General features: G+C 39.6%; 2 protein-coding genes across 12 annotated transcripts in view; one reads left to right on the top strand and one right to left on the bottom strand.

Annotated features, from left to right (window-relative positions):
• LOC144038421 (gamma-aminobutyric acid receptor subunit alpha-5-like) overlaps positions 1–435 on the bottom strand; it is a 37,601-nt gene extending 37,166 nt beyond the window's left edge. For 2 of the 8 annotated variants that reach the window (XM_077550986.1, XM_077550952.1), the window contains exon 1: positions 69–311. Coding sequence is in view for 2 of the 8 variants with exons in the window: in XM_077550935.1 (XP_077407061.1) it covers positions 349–364 (16 nt within the window). In the remaining 6 variants the exon portion in view is untranslated. Of the gene's footprint in view, positions 1–68; positions 312–348 lie in introns of those variants that run through there. The other 6 variants (XM_077550935.1, XM_077550925.1, XM_077550961.1 and 3 more) reach the window with 6 other exon arrangements.
• The window catches only part of LOC144038400 (gamma-aminobutyric acid receptor subunit beta-3-like), an 80,024-nt gene that overhangs the window by 29,684 nt on the left and 25,984 nt on the right, over positions 1–24,356 (top strand). For 3 of the 4 annotated variants that reach the window (XM_077550903.1, XM_077550888.1, XM_077550896.1), the window contains 3 exons: positions 1,604–1,654; positions 2,845–2,936; positions 3,054–3,121. In XM_077550903.1, coding sequence (XP_077407029.1) covers positions 1,604–1,654; positions 2,845–2,936; positions 3,054–3,121 — 211 coding nt within the window. Of the gene's footprint in view, positions 1–1,603; positions 1,655–2,259; positions 2,705–2,844; positions 2,937–3,053; positions 3,122–24,356 lie in introns of those variants that run through there. The other variant, XM_077550912.1, reaches the window with a different exon arrangement.

Consider the following 24,356-nt stretch of genomic DNA (forward strand, 5'->3'; position numbering starts at 1 on the left):
ATCAACCTCATGTCAAACATTGTAAGATGAACAGCGCTTGTAAACTCAGGTGAGATTCTTCAACTCACACAATATAAACTCTTTCCCCCTCAGAGGAATAATTTCAACTCTTTCACGTCTCGTCACACTTGGCGGGCATCATGCACCAACGGGGGAGATTATTTCGCCGCAGCATGGCCCTGTTTTGTGGCTCAGTAACACATCCAGCAAAAAAAATCACTACAGAGCCACACCACTCTCAACGCCTGAAACTATCAACGTGTCCCACTATCTTCATCAGCGACCTCATCAAAATCCAGATCCCTTTTCACAGCAGCTGAAATCTTAGTAAAACAGACAGAAAAATACCTGAATGTTGCTCCATACTTGACAGTTGTTTTGGCTCTTCTGTCCCTCTCCCCAAGGAGGGATGAGGAATCTCTGCACCGGTCCAGCCACCAAATCCAGGGGTCGGTAGATTTTCTCCCTTTCGTCTCTCTCTCTCTCGCTCCCCCCCCCCCCCTCTCTTTCTTTCTCTCTCTCACCGGCTGCCGCACCGCGTCTCCTCGCGCGTCACCTGCCGCAGGTGCACTCGGGAACCGTTCTCCGTAAACACCCGAGTAACTCCACGCTATCAGGGTCGGCGTCGTTTGACTCCGACTGGTGGTGGAGAAGAAATGAAAATGCTGCAATGGAGGTCAATAATTTGATCACAAATGCTTTTTCCCATTGGTGGGAAAGGGCGCAAAGGATGGGTGGGTGGTATAGTGTTATCACAAACCAGAAAGAATGATACAGGCTGTTGTACAAATAACAGCTTCAATATCTTTGTTCGCATCAGATGAATAATTTATCCAATAGGTTAACTATTCGTTTCAGCCCCTTAGAGTTTCACAATTATATGTAAAGTTCAATAGTTTAACAAGAAAAACGCAGTTTTCGTCTTCTCACGAGAATCCAGTAGAAGAATCGAAGGTAATAGCCTAATTAAACATTAAAAACAAAAGGATATATAGGCTACATTGTGTGGAAAATAATTTATTCATGTGTATTGCATCGCGGGGTACATAAAGCTTAATTGTTGTGAATCTCTACCTCTAACTGAACACCTCAAAGTAAACTCCTATCCTGATGGTTGCCATAAGAGGGAACCCGTGTTCCATGATTCATTAAATTCGGTGTTTGAAATGAATCCTGCTGTTCACCTGCTCGAGGATAAATGAAGACTGAGAAGAATACAGGATTAGAATACAGTTTGTAGCTATAGAACCATGCATGTCTGTTTGCTCTGGGGAGGCTGACTTCAGCACCGTGTGGGCAGTGGACAGCTGCGCTGGTGTGACCATTGAGAGAGAGAGAGAGAGAGAGAGAGAGAGAGAGAGAGAGAGAGAGAGAGAGAGAGAGAGAGAGAGAGAGAGAGAGAGAGAGAGAGAGAGAGAGAGAGAGAGAGAGAGAGAGAGAGAGAGAGATTTGTCCTGCATGCTTGTTCTAGTGTTTAAGACTTTATGATGTCTGTGAGCGTCGACATCTCCTCAGCTAAAGATGTTTATTTGATCTCGACAATAAATTTAAAAGCTTCACTGATATAGATCTAATTAATTCGAGTGTTTGAACTGTTTTTCAGGAATGCCGTTGATGGAAATAAGAAGTTGTTCGCCATATATGACACAAGCAGGTAAGCAGGTCCAAAACCCTAAACCACACCCACTACCCTTCTCCCAACCAAACCATGGCTGATCAACGGAATTCTCCACTTCACACCTTAATATTTGATGGCATGACTAGGGCCAATTGGGAATCAATTCGGTTAACAAATATTTGACGATCAATCACAAGAATTGATCAATTAGGTTGATTGATGAAGCCAGAACCCCCCCTAGCCCGGATTGTGTTCGAATCCTACCACCAGGAGGTTGCTGCAGATGGTGTTAGGAACACTATAAAAAGTGTCAAGAAAAAACTGTGTGATTCAGGAAAAAAGGAAATCGGAGGTTCTGCATGTAGAAGACGTGCTGAAGCAATGATAAAACTCAATCTCATTGAAAATTGCATGATTTCTCACAAAACAAAACAAATTAATCAAACATGTCATTAGGTTTATCAACAAATGACATCAGGTAACATGAGGAAATATGTGTATTCTTTAAAAACTTAATTTGGGCGGAATGGCTGGGAAAAAAAGCAGACAGAAAATGTTTTATTAGGAAACAAGTGCTGTGGGGAATATGCTAAATAGCAGGAACGCCCCTGTTGTTGCTACTGGTGGGCGCATTTCTTGCAGCGTGCAAGTGTTGGGCTCCGTCTCCCATTTGAACGAGACGAGTGCCTTCGCCGCCGCCAGCATCATCAGCAGCAGCGGCGGCAGCAGCTTTTCTCGTCCACCTTCCTCATCATTATGCGCTCCTGAATGCTCAATGCTCCTGCACAGTCAGACCAGAAAACCAGTGTTGGACGGGGAACTGGTGTCTGCCCGTTTTTCACATCTGAGCTGTTGACTCAAAACGCGCGCCCCCTCCCACCTTTCTCCAACCGACTTTTCTCATGGATGATCAATGGATTTGACTGTGATTTGAAAGGCTGTTGATCGAGGAGACTCTTGCATTTCGCCGCCGTCGCTGCCTTTGCTGTCGTATGTGCTCGTAATCATGTTGACTTTGCACAAGACTCGCCAATTGCGCGTCTTGTCCGCACTGGTGGTCGGGTCCATAGTGTGTTGCGCCAAAAGGTGAGCTCTCGCGCCGTGTCGCCAAGTCAAGGTTACTGACTATATATATATATATATTTATATATATATATATATATGTTTTTTTTAAAATAATTATATGTTTATTTTATTTTATTATTTTATTATTATTGTCGTTTCAGTGTGAACGAGCCTGGCAACATGTCATTTGTGAAGGAGACGGTGGATAAACTCCTGAAAGGGTACGACATTCGACTGAGGCCAGACTTTGGAGGTATTCACATCATTAAGCCACCCAAGCAGCATGATTTTTTTTGTTTGGCGCCATTAAATGTGTTGTGGTCAGGTGTAGGCCTACATGCATAATAACGAGCTGTTTAACCTCTTCCAGGGGCCCCAGTAGCAGTCGGGATGAGCATAGATGTGGCCAGCATAGATATGGTGTCTGAAGTCAACATGGTGAGTGGATTTACATCATAAACGGTGCTTGCTTGTGTCCACATAAAACGATGCATCTCTCCTTGCCTGTTCTGAAACACAAATGCATTGGCACTTGTACATAATTACAAATGTAGCGGGTAGTGGTGATGGGTGCAAATGTAAATCACTGTTTGCCTTTCAGCCCATTATACGGTATGACGTGTAGCAGATTGGATGGTTTTCTTGGCACTAAACATTTGAATGCCTGAGCTTGCAGTACATCATTGCACCTACAGTAAAGTCCCCAGGAAGAAATAGGTTCAAACGTATGCCCTGTGAGCCAAATCCGGTGATAATGCAATTGCTGGAGATGGAGATTTTTATCTGTTAGGTGTGAACCTGGAATATGGGGAAGGTTGATCAGGGTTGATGTGACAGTTTGTCACTGTTGGGGTTTTAAGTCGCCTTTTGGAACATTGACAGACAATTGAGTTTTACTGCTTGGGAAGATTATCTTATGCCCTAGAAAAGGTACAAACAGCGTGAAGTCTAACACATATCCCTATGATGGAGATGAGCCTTGATTTACATTAAAAAAAAAACAAATATTCATGGAAAAACAGTGCTGCATGGAGCATTTAAATCTTATTAACCTTTACAATCAGGAGCCAACGGAACCCTATAGCTCACACTTGGTGCTGCTTGTTAACCTCTGTAGCCAGAGTTAACAGCATACAGCAGCATCCTCTCAGGAGGCCTCCTCAGCTGACAGCTATCAGACAATTGAGACTGGCTGCACTAATGAAGCGATGCCGCTTGGCTGTGTTGAGACACTGTACTGTACTCTTCTTCTTTGCATCAGAAATGTGATTGCACCGTCTCGCCCCATCGACTAAGTTTGCAGACTCCTTGCATGAACTGAAAGACTTAATCAAGTACATTTGGTTCAGGTCCAGCTTTAGAAAATGACATGCAAGAATCAATATCAACACTCACACATTACAACGGCCATTGAGTGTGTACAGTAGATGGAAGCAGCAAATGATTTGGTCACTAAAACACATCAGACAACCGCAGCTTTGTTATGTGCTGGACCGCAAAGGGACGTGGGTGGGCGCTGATCAATACTAATGACTCGATGATTACTTCACCAGGTGATTGCTGGCTTGGACCTTTCAACCAGTCACTCCCATAGCAACCTCTGCATCCAGCGAGATTACGTTTATGTGCTACTAGCTTCTTCTGATGAATAGCGTTACTTGGGATTTATGAGCGGATCAGACTCAATCGATATCTCACTGGGTTCCAAAGCCAACATTACCCAGTTATCGTTTTGGATTTATGACATTCGTCCAGGAAATACCTGGACTACTAATCAGCCAAGCGAGATATGTAAATGTTTTGCTTGCTTCAGGAGTGCAATAATGCCATTTAGCTTCAAAAGTATTATTTATTCTAATATTTTCTCTAAAAGGATGTGCTTCTTGCTGTAGTGCCAAATTTCTGTTATTATCAGCACATTCCCACTCTACCCAATCAAAACATCATGGCTTTGCTATAAATTGGGTGAGGGTTCATCAGAGGGAAAGAAATAATGACTGTGACACTGTCATGCTTCATCCAGCCAGGCCAGCAGCACAGTCACGGCTCTCAGTGCCTTCCCTGGAGTAAAGCCTTTCAAAATGGTCACTTCCCTGTACGGCATTCGCATGTGAACAATTCTTGCCACTAAATCTACTTCACCAGCCAAACCGAGAGGCTTAGCAGCACTATTCACAAACTGGTGCTTAAAGGGACAGTGTGTATTATTTAGCGCCAACTAGTGGTGAACTAATAATCAATTCATTTTAAAAACCCACTATTATTTTAAATAAAATGCAAAAACACATGCTTTAACACATCATCGTACACTTTTTAATACACAGCAAAAAGCCCAGTGGTGAATTGACGCTCACTTCAAATTTTTTGAACACTCTTTCAGAGTTTATGTAGTTCCACACTTTCCAGTGTAAAAAACAACACTATTAAAATAGTAAAAATGTTTCACACTGGGAGAGCGTACATTTTCACTCACTAAGCAGAGTTAATTAACACTACAGGAGTAGACATTTAACTCTTCTCGTAAAAGGTGACTTCTAAAAGGTCTACCACACCGAGGGATCAAACCAGCGTACTCATGATCTAAAGGCAGTGACCTTAAACTCTAGGCTATATCGCCATATAATGTTAACGGTGTTATAAAAAAAAAAAACTGTAACTTTGGTCCGTTACGCATTTAGCGAGTGTTTTTTATTTTTGTTATGATAGCGATAACAAAGAAAGATAGGAAGGACATATTTTTTCGATGCTCTGCCTCATAAAGTACTCGCGGAAAAACACACAGAGACAGATTTTTTTTCGAGGCTTCGCCGAAAGTAGGCTACTCGGCAAAAATAAGGACGGGCACTCGCCCTCGCCGAAAGGTGCTTATGTGTCAATGACGGCGGATATATTCATGGTTTTCATCTTCAACCCAACACTTCTTGAAGAGAGCATTTGAAGTAGGCTATATGTTAATGTTGACCACAGTCAGACTGAAAATGAATTCATGGCCCCAAACTCCTTTTGTCTGCCAAGACTGCCATTATTTCCCAGTGATAAGCATGGAGGAAAGGGGGATGAGCAGGTGAACCATGAAAGGCGGAGCCAACCTAACACTCTGTGGAGTAGGTGATAAACTATAATAACACCATCCACACACAGGGCTTGAAGTAAAAAAAAAAAAATCCTGAGCCTGAACTTTTTCCGGGGAGCGGTGCTGCAGTGTCCAACGTGCCGATTTGTTGTTCGACTAACATCAAGCCATTACTATTTAATTTGTCGCTGTGGATGAACTGGGCATTTGGGAAACTCATGAAATTCCCAATGGCCAGTCCTCCCCAAGTGTCAGGTTATCTCTTTCATTATTCATTTATATTATGTATAGCAGTATAGCACTGCGGGTTGCAGTCCCTTCTAGTGCTGCAGCAATTGAATATTTTGGTATTCAAATATCCTACAAAAAATATTTTGAATAATCAGTTAATTGGATAAAAATAATATTTTTGCATGGTGAACAATTATGAATACAGAAGGCATTAAAAATATATTTCCACTTACTAATGATCGACCAACTTTCATTTCTAGATAATAAACTTCTTCTTGTTTTTAATTAAATTTAAATTGTGCTTAACAGCACATTATTTTCCTCTCTAGAATGTTAGGGAGATTTTAGGCAAATCTCTCCCAATGGATTTTGGAATGACCTTCTGTTAAATATTAGGCAACCTCCCTCTCTACCCACTTTTCAAACACATCTTTTTTCTTTGGCGTTTGACTCGGCATGAGACTCATCATTGTTTCAATGTTTTATGGTGCCTGCTGTATTTTCTTATTAATTAATTAATTTTATTTACTTACTTACTTGTGTTATTTTATTGATTTATTAATTTACCCACTTAAGATAATTATTAATTTATTTGGTGTTATTTTTGTTTTACCTGTCTTTATTCCATGACTGATTTTTACTCCATGTACAGCACTTTGTATGAGTTGAGTAGTTTTTGGTCTGTGAGACAAAGTGACGTCAGAACCACAGTTGCGATTTTGCCGACCGTCAACTGCACAATTGAGTGAGCTCAGTTTATTAAATTCATCTCTAGTAACGGCAATTGTGTCCGACTGTCAGAATCAAAGTGTGCAAATCATCACGTCGATTTGAAAAGCAGTCCGATGACTCTAGCTGCAGCCACTAGCACCGTTAGCACGCTAACACCGTAGATGCCCTAAACACTGGCAACAGACACCGTTCAATACAATGTCAGCGTAATGAAGTCTTCTTTTAATGCCCTTAATTGGCGATCTAACCTGATTTCTGTACAAAGTTGTTTTGTTGACTTTGGTCGCAATTGTTTACGCCGGCTATAAGAATGGCAGACACACATTCCGCATGACGTGTCAAGTCATCCGTTGCGCCGCGACTGGCAAAACACTCCCGGGAAAAACTTCAAAATAAATGCGTCCATTGGCATTGCGCTCCACATATTACTTGGTATGGGAAGGTTTATTTTGAAGTTGGCCTTCTCTCCGCATTGGCGTGTTTTGCCAGACGTGTCAAATATTCCCCACATGTATTTGTTTACTTTGCTGGATTTGTCATTGTGCTAGTGGCTCTTACGCCGGAAATCCGGCACCGTGCTGGAGTACTTGTAAGCCCTGCATACACACCACATAACTCTGAAAATATTAAAATGACACCATGAGAGTTAAAAATGTACTCCAACCAATTTAACTCTGCAATTTTAGCTCTCCAATTTTTCCTGTGTATAATCATAGGTCTAGTAATCTCTAAGTATCTTATATAGGTCTCGCCACACCTTACAGGAGGCTGACTTGTTTTGCCACCATCTTTCTGCTATGGATACCCAAAGGAGAACTTCGTGAACGTAGCTAGCCTTAGATGGTGTTTGAAGCTAGTGTCAGAGTCAATGGGTCGTCCGTCGCTTAGCTTCCACAGCTGGGGCCTGCAGATGTTCGTCGCAGAGACCGATAATTTGAGCTCCCGCTGCTTCTCTCCCTCTGCTTCGCCCTTACTAGCTTTTGCTAGCTTCTCCCGCTAGCTGTTCTTGCTAGTTGCTCCAGCAAGCTCTTGCTAGATAGCCACTCTTGCGCGGCGGGCTACTCGTTTGCTCGCTCACTCCAAATAATAATTGGTAGAGCATACTTGCCAACTTTCCTGATTCCTGAGGAGACTCTTAAACTCCAACCCTACAGTCGATCCTGCATGGCTTTCGAATAGTCATTTCCACTAAACTCCCAATTTTACAGCGAAATAAACAGTTTATATTGTAGGGAATATTTGACACAGTATCTGGCAACCCTGGCCTACATGCACAATAAGTGGCCAGGTACGAGACTCCCACATCAAAGATGGATACGAGTGAAAGAGAAGACCAGGCACCAACGCAAATTTCATGAGTGTCCCGCATGGCCGGTCAATTTTCAGGCTTCCTGACGATGAATAGTAATCGCTGGATGTCGGTCGGACACCCCGTCAAAGAATGCATGTCTGTTGTCAGATCTCACACACCAACCCCTGTCAATGAATAGGGTTCAGCGCCAATGACAAAAAAAACAACTCACAACCAAAGTTGGCAAGTACGTATGTACGGTAATTAATTGGTTGCAGCTTTAGGAAGTATGGCCTCTCTGAAGCACCATAGTGTGTGTGCATCAAAATTGTTATATTCTATCTATCCACATGATGGTACTAAATAATACACACTGACACTTTAGACATGTTAGTATCTTGGATTGAACAAACAAAAAAATTGTGGATAAAATGTGCTTGAAATATTCAGGGAAGGATATTATTGCAGGTAATATCTTTTGTATTATTCAATATCGGTTCCTTGATTCCTCCTATACATATGGTGCACCTCCACAATATATCTATATTGTGCCGTTGCTAAGGTAAAAATGTCCTTGTTTGATTGGCATCATTAGAGAAGCATGAATATACTGTGACTTTGAATATGAGAATAAGTTTCTAATATTTTGACTTCCTTGTTTAGCTTCACATTAGAGGGCCTCCATGTACCACAGTTCCGAACTATCTCAAACTACACCTATAACAACAAACATGATTAAAACCATAAAGACCGCCTTTGACAAAAGAAGAGCAAAAACATGTACCTGCAACATTAGACACAGTTTATATCTCAATTTGGGCCTTCTATGTGGAATTTGCATTTTCTCCTTGTGCTTGTGTGGGTACTCCGGCTTCCTTTCACGGTCTGAAAACTTTGAGTAATATGATGAATATATTGCAAAGCAGAGGATTCAGATTGGCCACAGTGCATTAAGATACTATCACTCGGTTTTGATGGACACTTTTCAAGAGGTATTCATTCAACTTATAGGTTAATTATTATGGCTGGAATTTGCACTAGTGAAAAACTGAACTGCATTTTACGGAGTTGTCTCATATTTGAGCTACATTATTTTGCTAAATAGGAAAGTCAAAATAATAAATGCACTAGGCAGCTATTGATACAGCGGTTTTGGATCTCATTGGGCATACCTAATGAAGTGTGTGGCCAGTGAGTATATATTCTCTAGACATTTTCCATATTTGCAATTCTGCCCTTTGTTGATTAAATGAACTGTGGATCGAATCAAGTCTGGCAGCAAATCAAGAGTGTAAGAAATATGGGAGAAAAGAGCGAGTAGAAGGGAGGGAGGGAGAGAGCCGGAGCTGTGAGATGTAAATATTTATTGAAACACAAAACAGCACAGTGACAGCATCTGGCACAGCAGGTATGTCGGTGTGGCATTCCCACTGCCCCCTGCGCCTTTATGAGGGCACAAGCTCCTCATCCAGCAGATGTGAAAAGGGCTTACATGAGACACACTAATTACTTCCGAAATTTGTTTGGGGTGCACTGGGGGCACGTAAGGACAAGATCAGAGCCAGCAAAATAGATTAGGGGAACCTGCTGAGGGAGTGATTATTACTGTAAGCAAATGAAAATACATCCTGAAGATCTTCTGCCAATGTTTTGAATGTCACATCTTCGTGTTTATGAAGATATTTTACGTATCCAATCAAAGTTGATAATCAAAGTGAGTGCATTGTTTTGCAGCATGTTTAGGACAATGGATTTTCAAAGGTAGAACTGGGCACAGTCCGGCCAAAAATAAAACATGCGGTTTTTTTTGTTTGTTTGAAAGTGCTACTTTTATTTTGGTGGGCACACGTGTTAACAGTGCAAGGTACAAGAGCTACGACATACGTCTGCAATGTGCCACTTCAGCAACATTTTTGCTATATTTAGTCACTTTTCTGATCCCTTTAGGGACTGTGTTATTATTAGGGCCTGACTATATGGTGGCCAATATTAGACGTTTGCAAAAGTATTAATAATTGTCTGGGTTTTTTGCCGATTACACAGCAATTTAATTTTACTTCCTGAGTAAACAGTTTTGAGCACGTCTGGTTCTTAACCTGGGTTGGAAAGCCCTGAGAGTTAGCCAGCCAGGCTAAGTAGCCAGCCGGGCTCCTAACATGGGAAACTGAGGTAGCCCGACAATTTTCCAGGTAGCCCGACAATTTTTTCAAGTCGTATCGTGACAAAACTGAAAATAATGCAGGGTTCTACGTTAAGCCTTTTCGGTCCAAACACCAAATTGTGGTGGCCGTGCCAGAACCAGCACTGTCCCTGTATATCGCTGGCTTGGTCCGATACCTCACATATCATAATTTGGTCTTTTTTTCTTTTTTCTTCTGGAGAGCTCAGTATTGATCATTCTGTAATTTTACCGATTTGACATGTCATCATCATTGCTCTTCTTTTTTTTTCTTTTTTTTAATATATATATATTTTTTTTGTATTTTTATTTTTTTGTTGAATGTGGGTGAATATGTGTATGTGCGTGCGTGCGTGCGTGCATTCATTAGTTCACCTAAGACCTATAAAAAAAATAAATAAATCCCATACCATTTCCCTAAACCGAACACTTTCAGCCAGAGTCGTGAGGCCGTCAGGAAACCCGAGAAAGGACCAAAGAAAAGAAAGGAAAGTGAAATCCAGCACCGACCAGACACCACCCACCAGGCCACCAACCAGAGTCCTTCACCAACCCCAGAGACATCTAAATTTCAACAAATCAGGGAGACCTCAAGAGACCAAAGGAGAGACTGAGGAAAGGAAGCAAGGATAGATGAAGCAGAGTGAGATCCACAGACATCAGCTTCCACCGATTCAATGACCAGAGGAAGAAGCAGATTGTGTTTGAATTTCGATAGATGCATTAGAGCATTATTTTTGACAAATTATTCATATATAGGATAACTATAATAAGTAATAAAAGAAAAATAATGATTCCTATAGTAATAATAAAAGACAAGTGGAAAATATTGTATATTATATATAATAAAAGTGTTGATTTCATCACATTTATTTATGAAATGTGCACGGCCATTTGTATTTTCAACTCTGTGTCCATACTATATGGACAGCCTGTAGAATACACAATAACATTAATTTTAAAAACTAAATACATTAATAAAATGAAAGAAAAATACCTAGTGAACCATAAAAAGTCCCATTCAAACTATGTGGTTGTATAAGCTTTTTCCGTGATTGGATCGCAACGAAGTTACATATTATGCTAACGGCACAGTAAACGCAAGCCAATAGCACACTCGTTGCACACTTGAATGAGAAAAGTGAAAGTATGGAAGAGGTCTCTCGATACTCATTGCGAAATCATGGTGTCGGTGCCGTCTTCTTTTGATTCAGTCACCAAATGAACGTGGTTTTATACACAACTCACAAGTCTGCATACACTCTTCCACTTGCAATAATTTTTAGGTCGTCATCCGGGCGAATGGTACCGTAAACAAGCTCAGCCCTGGTCTCGCTCAGGGGTTTGGTGGAGGTTAAGGCACACATCCGAGTTATTTGATTGGTGACGACACGCCCCATTTGGCCATCATTGACTGCAGAGTATTTGGTGCACTCAGAAGTTGACTTGTGCTTGTTGTGATGGTACTGTATGTCATGTGATTTCTTTATTATTTTTAATCCTTTCATAGTAACTATGTTGAGTAAAAAACAAAAGTGGTCGGACGAATATGTGCAAAATAAATCGACATCTATAACAGAACGTATGGTGTTCCGCATGGTTCAATTCTGGGGCCTGTTTTTATTGTACTCTATCTGCTGCCCCTGTGTTCTAATTTGAGAAAACAGCAGTGGTTGTTTTAAAGTGCTCTATAAATACAGATGAGCTGAGTGATGGGAGGCAGCCTTCCGAGCTGCATAATATGCAATGGCAAGTTGAGCAATTCTAGTCCAGCGCAACTAGCAAAACTAAAAAACACTTCCTAAAGCTGCATTGACATGGGGAATATAAAAACACAATGCCGTATTCTTAATGAATTCTTAATTTTATCATCCAGTCAAAAAGAGTTCATTCATTGTCATATTTTCATCGTTGGTTGCAGTAGTGACACTTACTGTCCACACTGCAACTGTGATGTCTTAAGTGACGATTTGCTGAAGCAAGCGTTATCAAAGCCTCTGATCCCATCACATGTAGCTCGTGTTTTAAGGGAAATTAATTTACAGACCCTCACGTGGGCAAACGGTCAGCAGCGAGTTCCACTAACAGGCTGAATAAGCGAGTCATCCCACGGCTGCACGTGGGCGAAAGAGAGCGCGATTCATTGTGGAGCGCTAAAAAGATCTCTCTTCCTCCAAATGCTCATGCTGACAGTTTTTTTCTTTTCCTACTAGGTAGCTGTTTTTCTTGTACTCAGACTTTATTTTATTTATTTATTTATTTTTGGCGTGTCTGCCTTGTATGGTGTCAACTTCGCTTGGTTACAAGAAATAAGCTCACACAGTCAAGAAGGTAACCGCTATATGCTCACTAGTGTAAGCCCTAACTGTGTCACCATCATTATCCTACTGTATATAGGTCTCACAGATCTTTTCTGTACAGCGTGGCTTAACATACTTGCATGTCTTTTATCCACCATCCGACTTCCAGACGGATGCAATGTAATTGGCCTCAAGAGGCCACATGCTGCTGGATAAAGTAATGGCTGCAAATATTTAGAATGGGCAAAAGATCCTTGTTGATTTCAATGTACTGATTACTATTTTTTTGACAGTGGTTGTTAAGACTTCCTTCTCAATGTTCTATTTAAATAATGTGACTAAAAGTAAAAAATAAAATAAAAAATCAATCAGGAAACCTTCTCCATCCTTTTTTATACTGCTTATCCTCATTTGGGCAACAGGTGTGCTGAAGCAGGGGACACCAAGTTGGTGCCTGCAGACACAAGTTAGCACCCAAGGACCACATGAGTAGCCCGCGGCCCTCTTCTAAAAATAGCTCACAAAAAATGGGACATTGCGTTTCTTAGGAAAGTTATAGAAGTGGTCATTTGAAAATGTGTACATTGTAGTGTTCATTTTATCAGCCATTTTTAAATTTAGTTAGTATCATAGTTAGTCAATTCATCCCATTTTAATTTAGTCCATTTTTAGTCAACTATAAATCTAGCATTTTAGTCCAAGAAAACATACATTTATTTGTCTAGTTTTAGTCAACAAAAACTGTCACCGTTTTGGACTAGTTTTAGTCAGGACAATCATTTTACCCCTGTATATATATATTTTTTTGTCAGCAGATAATGTTGAACATTTTGGATCTAAAATTACTTCACATAAAATGTTCTCATCTTTTTGATGATAAACAAATTCACACACAATTACAGTATATCAACAAGTGGCTAGTGTCTAGAAAAGCGCTATATAAATCCGATGCATTATTATTTTATTATTATTACTATATGGCTCCGTGCTATTAGATAGTAAATTAGCAAGCATTAGTTAGCGGTCGGATTAAAATTATTGTTGGAACGTTATAGCCATTGGATTAATGTTACATTATAACCAGGGCCGGACTGGGACTCTTTTTCAGCCCTGGAGTTTCAAGGCTCAGACCGGCACACTTTAGTTTATAGTGTTTTAATGAAGATGTATGTTTCATATGTATTAATGTATCAATCTATAATAGATTTAACATTCGAATGAGTAACCAACATCAATAGTTATGTTGTATATGATCAAAAATTAAATAACTTACTAGATCACAATCAGTGTATCGAAACAATTATGAAAACATAAATAAAGTCAAGAGTGCTTAATAAATTGATTTAACCACCTGTCATATTCTCTAAACATAAAGCCTAAATAAGGAGATAATAAGGCAAGGTACAAGACAAATTTGGTATTTTTTTTAAGAGCTCAGATAATGAACTGCAATCACACTTCCTTGTGCTGGAATGTGCTTGAGTAACTATTAGCAAGGGCAGGGTTTACAAAATTGGGTACAAAATGCAAAAGCTAGTTTCAGTCACATTTAAAAACTTGTCATTTCTAGATTTGTTTCCAATGTAATTACTATACATATATTTTTTAATCCAAAAAGCAGGTTAATCCCTGCTATTTATCTCTTCCTTCTAGTGGGGCAGAATGTTTTTTTTCTCTCCATTAATGTAACCTACTGTTCCCAACAAATACAAATACCACAACACTAAATGACTTGTAGAAAAATGATCAACCAAACATGCTATTGGACCATTATTTACACCTTATTTTGTTTGTTTATGTGTTGGTGTTGCTGACTGTCTTCTCCATCAGGCACACGCACTTCTATTAGGGCTCTGCAATGATTTATACATTTGAGTTGGGGCGCATTTGGCGCGTCAGCTCCACTCCTTTTCTCAGTCTTTTCTGCTGTCTGTCAAGACTTTTTTTACGAGTCCCTTGTTTGGCTGTAGTGTCGTTCAGCGGGCGATTGCGAGGGTGGGGAGGGGAGAGAGACGGGTGGGGAGAGGATAGAGAAAGAGAGAGAGAGAGAGAGAGCAGTGGCGGAGCCAGACTTTTATAAAGGGGGGGGGGGGGGGGGTTAGGGAGGGGCCAAGGATACTTGGTATACATATCCAAAGATTATGCCGAATATTTTTGTTTTATAAACAATTAATTTAAAACGGAGTCTCTAAATGTTGAGTACATATGATAGCACATGTAAGCGGTTCAGGAAATGCATGGATGGATTATAGCACACAGGAGATTTTTGCCCATAATGTGCTGGACAAAATGTGCAGTATTCGAACAATAAACAGTTAACAGTGTTTAACATGAATGAAATTTGCAATTTGTTTGAATTTTGAAATTTGTTTCGTTTAAAGAACAAGTCATATTTTCTTGTTAATTTTACCGCACACCCTATGAAAAAAAGAAAATAAATTTGTTACTCCTAGCACTTTTTTTACAACCACATAATGTTAACTAATGTTATTATTTAATAATGATGTTATCAAATCTAGCTATTAAACCCCCCATTTCTAGACTAAAAACGTTAGGGCATATATAATATGCGAGTATGTGTTTTGTGTGTGATGTTTAAGTCTCTTATTTTGAAATCTATGCTTTTAATTTAGAAGGCCGCTCCGTACTTCTGTTTCCTGTTTCACGTCTTCGTTTGTCATTCAGCTCATGGATTTATTTTTAGCTTGTGCAAAACAACTTTAACTTATTGATGTCCGTTCAAAACAATCTAACTGAATATAAAATATTTTAAAGAGTTACTCGCATCTCACGGGGAAACCAACATGACATTGCCAAAAACATGTCATCTTGATGCACTGATCTGAAGTGTCTCTTCTCCAGACTCCTACTGAGCTGGATTACGACATATTGTGGTACATAGCGCCACCTACTGTGCAGGAGGGGCATAGCAATTAGTAGATGTCTGATAAAACAAAAAAGCACTGGCAAGACGTGCGGCGCCACTGCGCCGGTGCCGTCTTATGTCAATCATTTGGCACCTGCGGGGTCCAATCTCATTTGACCAGGGGCACGTGCCACCCCGGCCTCCCCTCTGAAGGGGGAGGGGGGGTCGAAGAGAGAGAGAGAGAGTGCATGCATCTCTTTCGAATTCTATCCATGTCAGTCCTCTTATTAGCCAATTAATTTACCATTTCTGTAACTATATATACAGTACATATGTTTATAAGGTATATTTTAAGGTTTAGTGGCACTTTCAAAAATGACACAAACCTATTTGTCTCCTTTTTCTATTACGTTTTTTGTTGTTTGCTTTGGCCTTGTTAGCATTTTTAAAGCAATACATCAGGAAAATTACAATTGAGTAAAAATAAAATTAAATGAAGGAAATGATCCTTTGTATTGAAGGGAGACCCTGTCATTTAGAAGTAAAGGAACAATTCAATCAGCGATACCAACCCCCATCTTGTTTTTTTTTCTTTCTTCTTTTTCCTCAGTATGGGCTATTTTAACACTTCTATAGCAGAAGAGAAAGGAGATAGTAAAGCACTGAGGGATTCCCCCGCACTGTGGTGATATAATGCCTCAGGGATATCCCAAGGGAATAGGCTGAAATTACATTAAAGTGACTCAAATTGTTTAAGTGAACATGAGTTCATATGGGGTACATGCTGGTTACATATATCACCCTTTTTCTCTCCTGCACAGAAAATAGGGAGTTAAGGAAGAGAAAAAGAAACAGCAAGGCTGCATTTATTTTTCTGTTTTCCCTCGATGCACGAAAGAATAACCCAACCTGCTTATTAATGCATTTGCTTCTGTCTTGGAATAAAGTGAGCGGACACACGGAGAGTACAAGTTTGACAAGAGGTTTTGTTAACCGTTTGATCTTCGCAAGCAATATTTTTGCTTTGTCCAAAGCATGCGTAGAACATATTTCTTTCATAAAACACATCATTAAAATTGCGATGTTTTACATCCCACTACACAAATTCTTGGCCACTAATAAATAACGACATTTCACTTTTTGTTGCCAGAAAAGACCATCTTTGTGCCAACTGTATCCATCATGTCATGGCAGTAAGAGTGCTAGCACTGCAGAGAGGGAAAAAAATAAATTAAATATGGGTCACTTCACAGCCAAAACTCTGAATCCTCATAAATGAATGTGATTATCCAGGCACCTTAATTGAATAATTGAGGCTCATCATCTGCACTGGTCACTGTTATTATCGCTACATTGCCACATCCCGTACACAGAAAATCGGAGCTTACCCTATAGGGCAGGTAGTAGAGATCTGCTCTAGTCCTCATCACAACTTCATTTTGATTGTAACCATGCATGATTGATGACGGCCATGTGTTTGTTGTACATGCTACACGGTTGAATTCAATTATTTATGTGTAAGCATGCTAGTGCCCCCCCCCCCCCCTCCACTCGCAGTCACCCCAGAGGGAGTTGGTAAAGTGAAACCAATGTAATGTATGATCCTTCTCAGGGGAAAGAGGTTTGCGCTGCAAAAAGTCAAATCTTAAGTAAGATATAATTTCTTAAATTTAACCTAAATTAGCTTATTTTTACTTAAAATTACATTGCCAGGCAAGATCATTGTGCTTATTTTAAGATACTTATTAGTTAATTATCTTATTTGATCAAGCAGTCTTGGCTTTGAGTGTTAACAGCCAGTTTTAAGTACTGTGAGGATTAAAACGAGCATTTTCCACATTTTAAGATGACAACTAACCAACATCAAAGACCCTGAACTGGGGTTTTATGAGTTTTCTTATTTTAAGATTTTGCATAATCTAGTAATAAGATAAATGGGAAAAAATACAAGTATGAAAACAGGCGAGTGCAATATGGTTCATTTTGTTATTTTTACTAAGCTCATTTTTTTCTTTTTTTTTGCAGTACCAGATCAATGGTCTAGTGGTAGAGTGCCTAACCTCAGACTTGAAGGTTGTGGGTTCAATTCCTGGCTGGCTCAAGACCAAAAAAATAGGTGTCAGTTACCTCCCTGCTGGACACTCAGGCCAAAATATCCAAGCGTAAAAGAAAAAACTCATGTATTTTAAGAAAATAGTTCTATTTATTACAGCTTGAAAAAAGTCAACATTACTTGTTTTTAGTCTGAAAATACTATTTTCAACACCGCAATGGTTGATATAGGCCTGGTATTGTTTAAAATCTTACAGGTAAATTTAAGTAAAATGTGCTTGCTCTGTTGGCAGATCATTTTGCTTATTTGAAGTAATAATTTCCTTATTTGACTATATTTAATTTTCTCAAAATTTCTACAGTCCTTTTTGCAGTGTGGGCGTTGTCGTTTGACAGATTGATGAAGGGTACAGTTTTGATCGTAATGCAGGAGACATGGAAATAACAAAATCAACAACATAAATCAATTATAGAATCATGTGCAATATACAATAATGTTGACTGTTGAAGCCCCTGGTGGATTATTACTTTCAGAACTTCTGGAACCCTAGATAGTGAATCAAAACTTAATGTGTATACATGTTTAACTTCAAACACAAACAGAGCAAATAATAGAGCTTAATAAAGACTCAGGATTCGTGGTGTTCAGGAACTTTGTCAAAGTTATTGATCAAGAAGAATCCAATTAAGTTACAGTCAAACATCAAAATTTGAATGCCCTGAAGGTGGTACAATTTTGGAGACAGAGCAAAAGATTCAAGATGAAGATCAAGAAAAGCAGCAGTAAGGTATCAAAAAAAAGTCTTATGCATTTACCTGTCTGCAGTACAATGAGTTAAGGAGCAGGATCCAACAACTCATGGGAGTTGTTGGATCCTGCTCCTTATGCTGGGTGGGTCATGGGCGGCATAGAAGTCATCCTTTTAGATCCATTCAGCTGTGAGCACAGCTGTACGATTTTGAATTTGAAGTAAAACTAATAAAATCTGAACTGAAAGAATAGCATTAAAAAAAGCTAAGAAAAACTAACCTGCTTTAAAAAACTAATTAAAACTAACTAAACGCAAAAGTCAAAACGATCAATGAAGCATAATGAAAATTCCAAAAATTGGCCCAGCTGTTTCGTGGCTACTGCTGCTCTGGCTTTATTACAAGATGCAAATGGAATCTATAAATTATGATTTATTGTTTTGATCAGGTCATGTTCAATAAAACATACATGAATGTAACTGCATTGGGTACAATTCTTAATGTAAATATTCATATTTTTACTAATTCACCCAGACGTTTCTACTGCTTGTAGCATTAGTTCTTCTGAGAAGGTCTTCCATATAAAAGTGAAATTGCTACTACATGAAATCCTTAACTGAAGCCCTTGTGAATTGTATCGTATGAATTTTGAAAATCTGAATCGATACCCCGCCCTAGCCTTAACAGAAAAAAACTGTGAATGGGTGGGTTTCCATTCACCTATTTTTATTCCAATTTTCAAGAATTGCGAAAAAGAAACTGATTGGAAATGCCAGAAATTCGAAAAAAGGGCCAAAATTCGCTAAAAAGTTTTTACGCTTGGAGCGGGTGGTTTTTGAAGCATATCGAAAAAAAGGAATTGCCGATAGAAACAGCTTTTACGAATAAGCGACTACAAGTGTTGTTTTGACCGATACTACGTCATACGCACGTTTGCAGTCACAATAAATGGCGGATGATAAAGTAAGATATGTTTGGGGAGACGAAGAAACACAATTATTTTTATAATTAATTAAAGAAAAAAAACAAAAAACCAACATTCCCACCTGGAACTCCCCATTGTCCCAAAGTTCTGTCACTACAACGTCATCTCGCGGCGCATATTCGTAAAAGAAGAGCGGATGGAAACGGGCATAAGTCGCATGTCCGTTCTGTGCATTTTCACAAAATTCGCATCAAAATTTTGAAACATTTGGATGGAAACCTGACTACTGTCCAGGACCAATTAATAATCCTCTCTCTTATTGATGACTTACATAACTTGATTGCCATTTAAATGACATTTAAAAATCTTGAAATCATAAACAAGACATTGCCTGTAGAGTTAATGGAAGTCTGTTTGACAATGAAACTATTATTTCTATATCCATTATTTCTTACAGGAATGATAGTTTCAAAATAGCGCCCTGGCGACCTTTAAATGGATAAATACTAGGGGTGGGAATCTTTGAATGTCTCAGGGTTCGATTTGATTCCGATTTGTGGGTGTGCGATTTGATTCAGAATCGATTTTCGATTAAGAATGATTTTTGATTCAAAATGATTTGATTGACAATGATGTCGCTAATGCTAATTAGCGCGCTACTCGCGGGAATTCTATCTAACGGCTCCACGCTGCAACAAAAAAAAACTTTTATTGGAATAACTTGTTCGTGACTATTTCCTTCTACTCTCTAATGTGGCTACAACTTAACAGTGTATCAGACCGCGTGGAACCACACTGCCCCTAACATGAACAGTGCTCCCAATAAAGGCACACACAAACAAAGGGGAGACAGTATAAAATAATTTAAATAAAATCAATTTTGGAACATTTAAAATCGATTCTGAATTGTACAAAATGAGAATCACGATTATTATGAGAATCGATTTTTTGGCACACCCCTCATGAATACATTATAGCTTAGAAAAAAAAGAAAGTGCAGAAATAGGCACTGCTGTGTGTACAATTAATGCACTGTAATACCGTCATCTTTTGTACAATCAGCTACTTATCACAAATAACTGACACGACTTCCTTCTAATTCATCCCTGCAGTTCCACGGCACTTTCATTTATTTATTTTACACAGTCGGACGCTGCTTCGTAGAGTGGGTTGTTCCACTGCGCAAAACTGGACGGTCATTGGATAAATGCTGGGCTTTTTTCCCGCCCATTGGACGCTCAACATCTCTGGCCGGCCCAGATATTCGGCTACTGCGTGATGATTGGACAACCTGTCTGAAGCGCAAAAAAAAAGAAAAAAAAAGAGCTATCCGGTGCACAAACAAATCAGATGGCATTGGGACTGAATCCCACTCAAATAGCAGTGGGAGACTTCCACTCTCCATCAATAAAAAGTAAAGTAGATGAGCACATACTTGTCCTCCTGTAAGTGACACCTCAGCTTTGATTACAAGCCCAACATTCAGAGATTGACTCATTATTATTATTCTTTGTTGGCTATGAGTAATCATAACATAGTGAGATGCGTGGTCCGCCCACTCAAGCTACCAAACATGGTTTATTGACTGTTAAAGATTCTAAGCTTCCGTTGGCATGTGGTCAGCCAGTGTGCTGAGAGGTTGTGCCAATATCTTCCTTATTTCTATCTTTGCACATGAACCAAGTGAGCGCCAATGAAGTGACAATACAGGTAGATCTAAATGGAAAATTCTCAGAACAATCTAGACTCAAAAACGCAACAATATTCCATTGTATTTTCCAGGCTTTATGCAAATTGTGTGTGCTTTGGTCTTGTGTTTTGCGAGTGTGTGGGTCTTGCAGCACACCAGGGATGCGCAAAAAGGCCGATACCTGCAGTTATGTAACGAGTGTAGTGCGCTTCAACACGCCGCTTGCTTTGTTGTTATGTGTCAACCTGAGAGCTACAGCACCAGCAGGTGCGAGTGCCTTGCCAGCGCCAGGTTGGTGCAGCCTGGTTTCATTTCGGAGCCACAGCGGGCAGAGGGGAGAACATGGCGTTGGCTCAAGAGGGAGGGTGGCGAAGTACAGAAGGGAGTGGGGGTGCAGGGAAGCAGAAAGATTTGAAAGAATGGGGGATGTGGCTTGTGTGTTTTGTTAGGTGGAAAAGAGTTCCCGTATTCACCTCGTATTTGCTCAGCCCATTATATTTGGGCTCAATTTGACCCCAGGCGGTTTCAGCTTGATAAAACATCATTTGTTGTGGTTATCGAAAGACACTATATCATCAAATCATCATCAAAAAAAGCTTTAAACGTATAGAAAGTGGCATAGAGGCAGGGTTGGGAAGGTTACTTTTAAAATGTAATCCATTACAGTTACAAGTTGCCTGCTAAAAAATGAAGTTAGTAACGTAATCCAAGTACCATATTATTAAAGTAATGTAACTGGATTACTTTTGGATTACTCCAATATTGAGTATGCTCATGAAGACAAAATAAAAATAAATACCACCACAATATATAATCTATACAATGTGCCCCTGCTATTTGTGGTTGATAGGGACCTGGGCAGCCTACAAATAGCAAAAATCCTTGTGTAATTAAAAAGCATGAAGGCCATATGCTGTTTTCGAACTGTCACTGAAAGCAACCACACCTCACAGTTTGATAGATAGATAGATAGATAGATAGATAGATAGATAGATAGATAGATAGATAGATAGATAGATAGATAGATAGATAGATAAATAGATAGATAGATAGATAGATAGATAGATAGATAGATAGATAGATCGATCGATCGATCGATCGATCGATAGATAGATCCAATTAAGTTAATGATGCGTGACATCAACTGTAAAATGAACTTTTATCACAGTCAGCCGTGTATATGTTGTATATGATGTTTAAATAGTGAATTGGTGGGAGTATAATTTGTTTGGAAGGTGTAACTCACATTACGGTTGTAGGCTAGCGGGCTAGCTAACAAGAAGCTACAGCGTGTAGCATGCCGCTGGACTCTTAGCTGAAATTCTCGCTCTGAGTAAGTTCCAGTGAATACCAGTCGCCATTTCCTCCTCCCGTCCGTGAAGCTTTTTCAAACCCGTGTGTGGAGGACACGACTAGTCAGTTCGTTGGTTCCCACCTCCCCGACATGTAGCATCGATCCCACTCGCGCGTCCTTCAGTCCTTCTCTCTCTCTCTCTCTCTCTCTCTCTCTTTCTATCTCTTTCTCTCTCTCGCCCTCTTTCACACTCTCATCGTAGAAATTGGAATCCCTCGAAGAAATCCCCATTTTTAATAAATGTACCTGTAATCTGATTACATGTTTTTTCCCGTAACTGTAATGGAATACAGTTACATTTTTTTTTGCAATCTGATTACGTAACGGCGGTTCATGTATTCCGTTACTCCCCAAGCCTGCATAGAGGACAGTGCATCTGATTATTGAGGTGGGGCAGTTGTATAGGGTCAGCAAGCATGTTTAGGGACAGTCAGAAAGACTCGGACGTGACCCACTTGCAAGCCTCCACTTCATCAGATTGCTCATTTTAGCAGAAGTGTGCAAGTCAAGGGGCGAAGCAACAGCAAGCCTTTGGGCTGGTGACACTTGAAGGGCAATATTTGTAGCAATAATGTCTCTCAACACATCCCTCCTAGATTTGATGGCAGACAAACTACACTGTGGGAACTATATCACACCTACAGTTACGTAGAGCAATTCCTCATACAGTTCAAGTTAGAGCCCACCTCTCGCAATGTTGGGGGTTTAGGACCCAAGTGCAGGGAATCAGGGTGTGGAGGCAGAGGTGCTTGAGAGGGGATTTATTTAACGGAAACTAAAGGGCAATCAAGGTTATTCAGTAATCAAAAAACTAGAAAATCCAAAAGTCCAAAACATGATACCAAGTAACAAAGGAAGGCACAAGGACTGAGATTGGCAAGTATGGGAAGCAATTTGTCTTAAAATTATTCACACAAATAAATGTGTGATTTTCACGTGTTTTTCAGATCCACAAATATGTCTGCAATTTTTACGTCGTTTTAAAAATTTTGTGTGTATATTTTCTGTGGCTTATGCTCGCGAGTTGTCGAAAGTGTGTTTGTGGATCATCGCACACGCGTATTTATTTTTGAGACAATCACGCTGTTTGGAGATTTTCACACACGCAAGTCCTCAGATATTCACGTGTCTAAGGCCCGTTCCTCCTCCGTCCACAGTGAGGCAGTGTTGCTCTCTCCATTGAACAGGAACGAGACATTTCTCGTTTAAAATTGGAAATTGAAAAACAGAAATCGAGTCTTTATCTGACCTTTATTTTACACAAGTCCGGAAACAAAATGTGACCTTAGTTTGTTTCCTTTGAGCATGTTTTGCCTTCACTCGGAAGACATTCTTCTTCTACTGTTAAATTTTGTTCTTCCACGCCACTAAAGCAGCAGCGGCCAGACATATTATTATTATGATAAAATTTAACAAGACGGTGACAACAAAGAGACACAGGAAACACATGACAACTAAAAAGCTAACCAAAACCAACACATCCATATAAACATAATTTATGCACAAATGTACAATTTCCCATTTTAAAAGGAATTTAAATTAATCATCCGATTAATTGGTAATAGAAAATATTTTCTGCTAAATATTGGCATCAGCCTAAAAAAATCCATATCTATCGGGCCCTAGTTTGAATGTCATTTTCACTTAAATCTTCAGCTTTGGGAATCACCATACCAAACAGAATGTTTTATTTTGCATAGGTGTAGCCCCATGACTCAGCTCACCCACACATTACTGGAACGGCTTGCTTTATTTTATCACGGAGGACAATACACCTCAAGAGGAGGTTGCGCCTTAGCACATGCTAATTATTAACTCATTCACTGCCATTGACGGCTATATACGTCAAAAATTCATTTGAACTATTTCTTAGTTTAACATTTTTTAGAACAAGAATATGAAAACCTAGATTTTTTTTTATTGTACATTTACCCTAACCCAATAAAAACATTTTTCACTAATTGAAATAGTTAAAATGAATTTTTTACATCTATATCCGTCAATGGCAGTGAATGAGTTAACACCAGCATTGATGATAGCTCAACGATGTTGTACTTCTATTGATGTATCTCTCACTGACTTAATAAGTATTCCATTTGATAAGAAAAGTTCAGAGCCAGTGGGTGTTATTGCTTAGATGTCTTCAGTTTTCCCGAACTATAGACGAGCGCTTGGCTGGGAGAAACAACCTCCATAGGATGCAAGAAAAAACAGGCAGCATTGACAAAAG

The sequence above is a fragment of the Vanacampus margaritifer genome, chromosome 1 (assembly GCF_051991255.1).
Source record: "Vanacampus margaritifer isolate UIUO_Vmar chromosome 1, RoL_Vmar_1.0, whole genome shotgun sequence".
In the NCBI taxonomy this organism is placed as follows: domain Eukaryota; kingdom Metazoa; phylum Chordata; class Actinopteri; order Syngnathiformes; family Syngnathidae; genus Vanacampus; species Vanacampus margaritifer.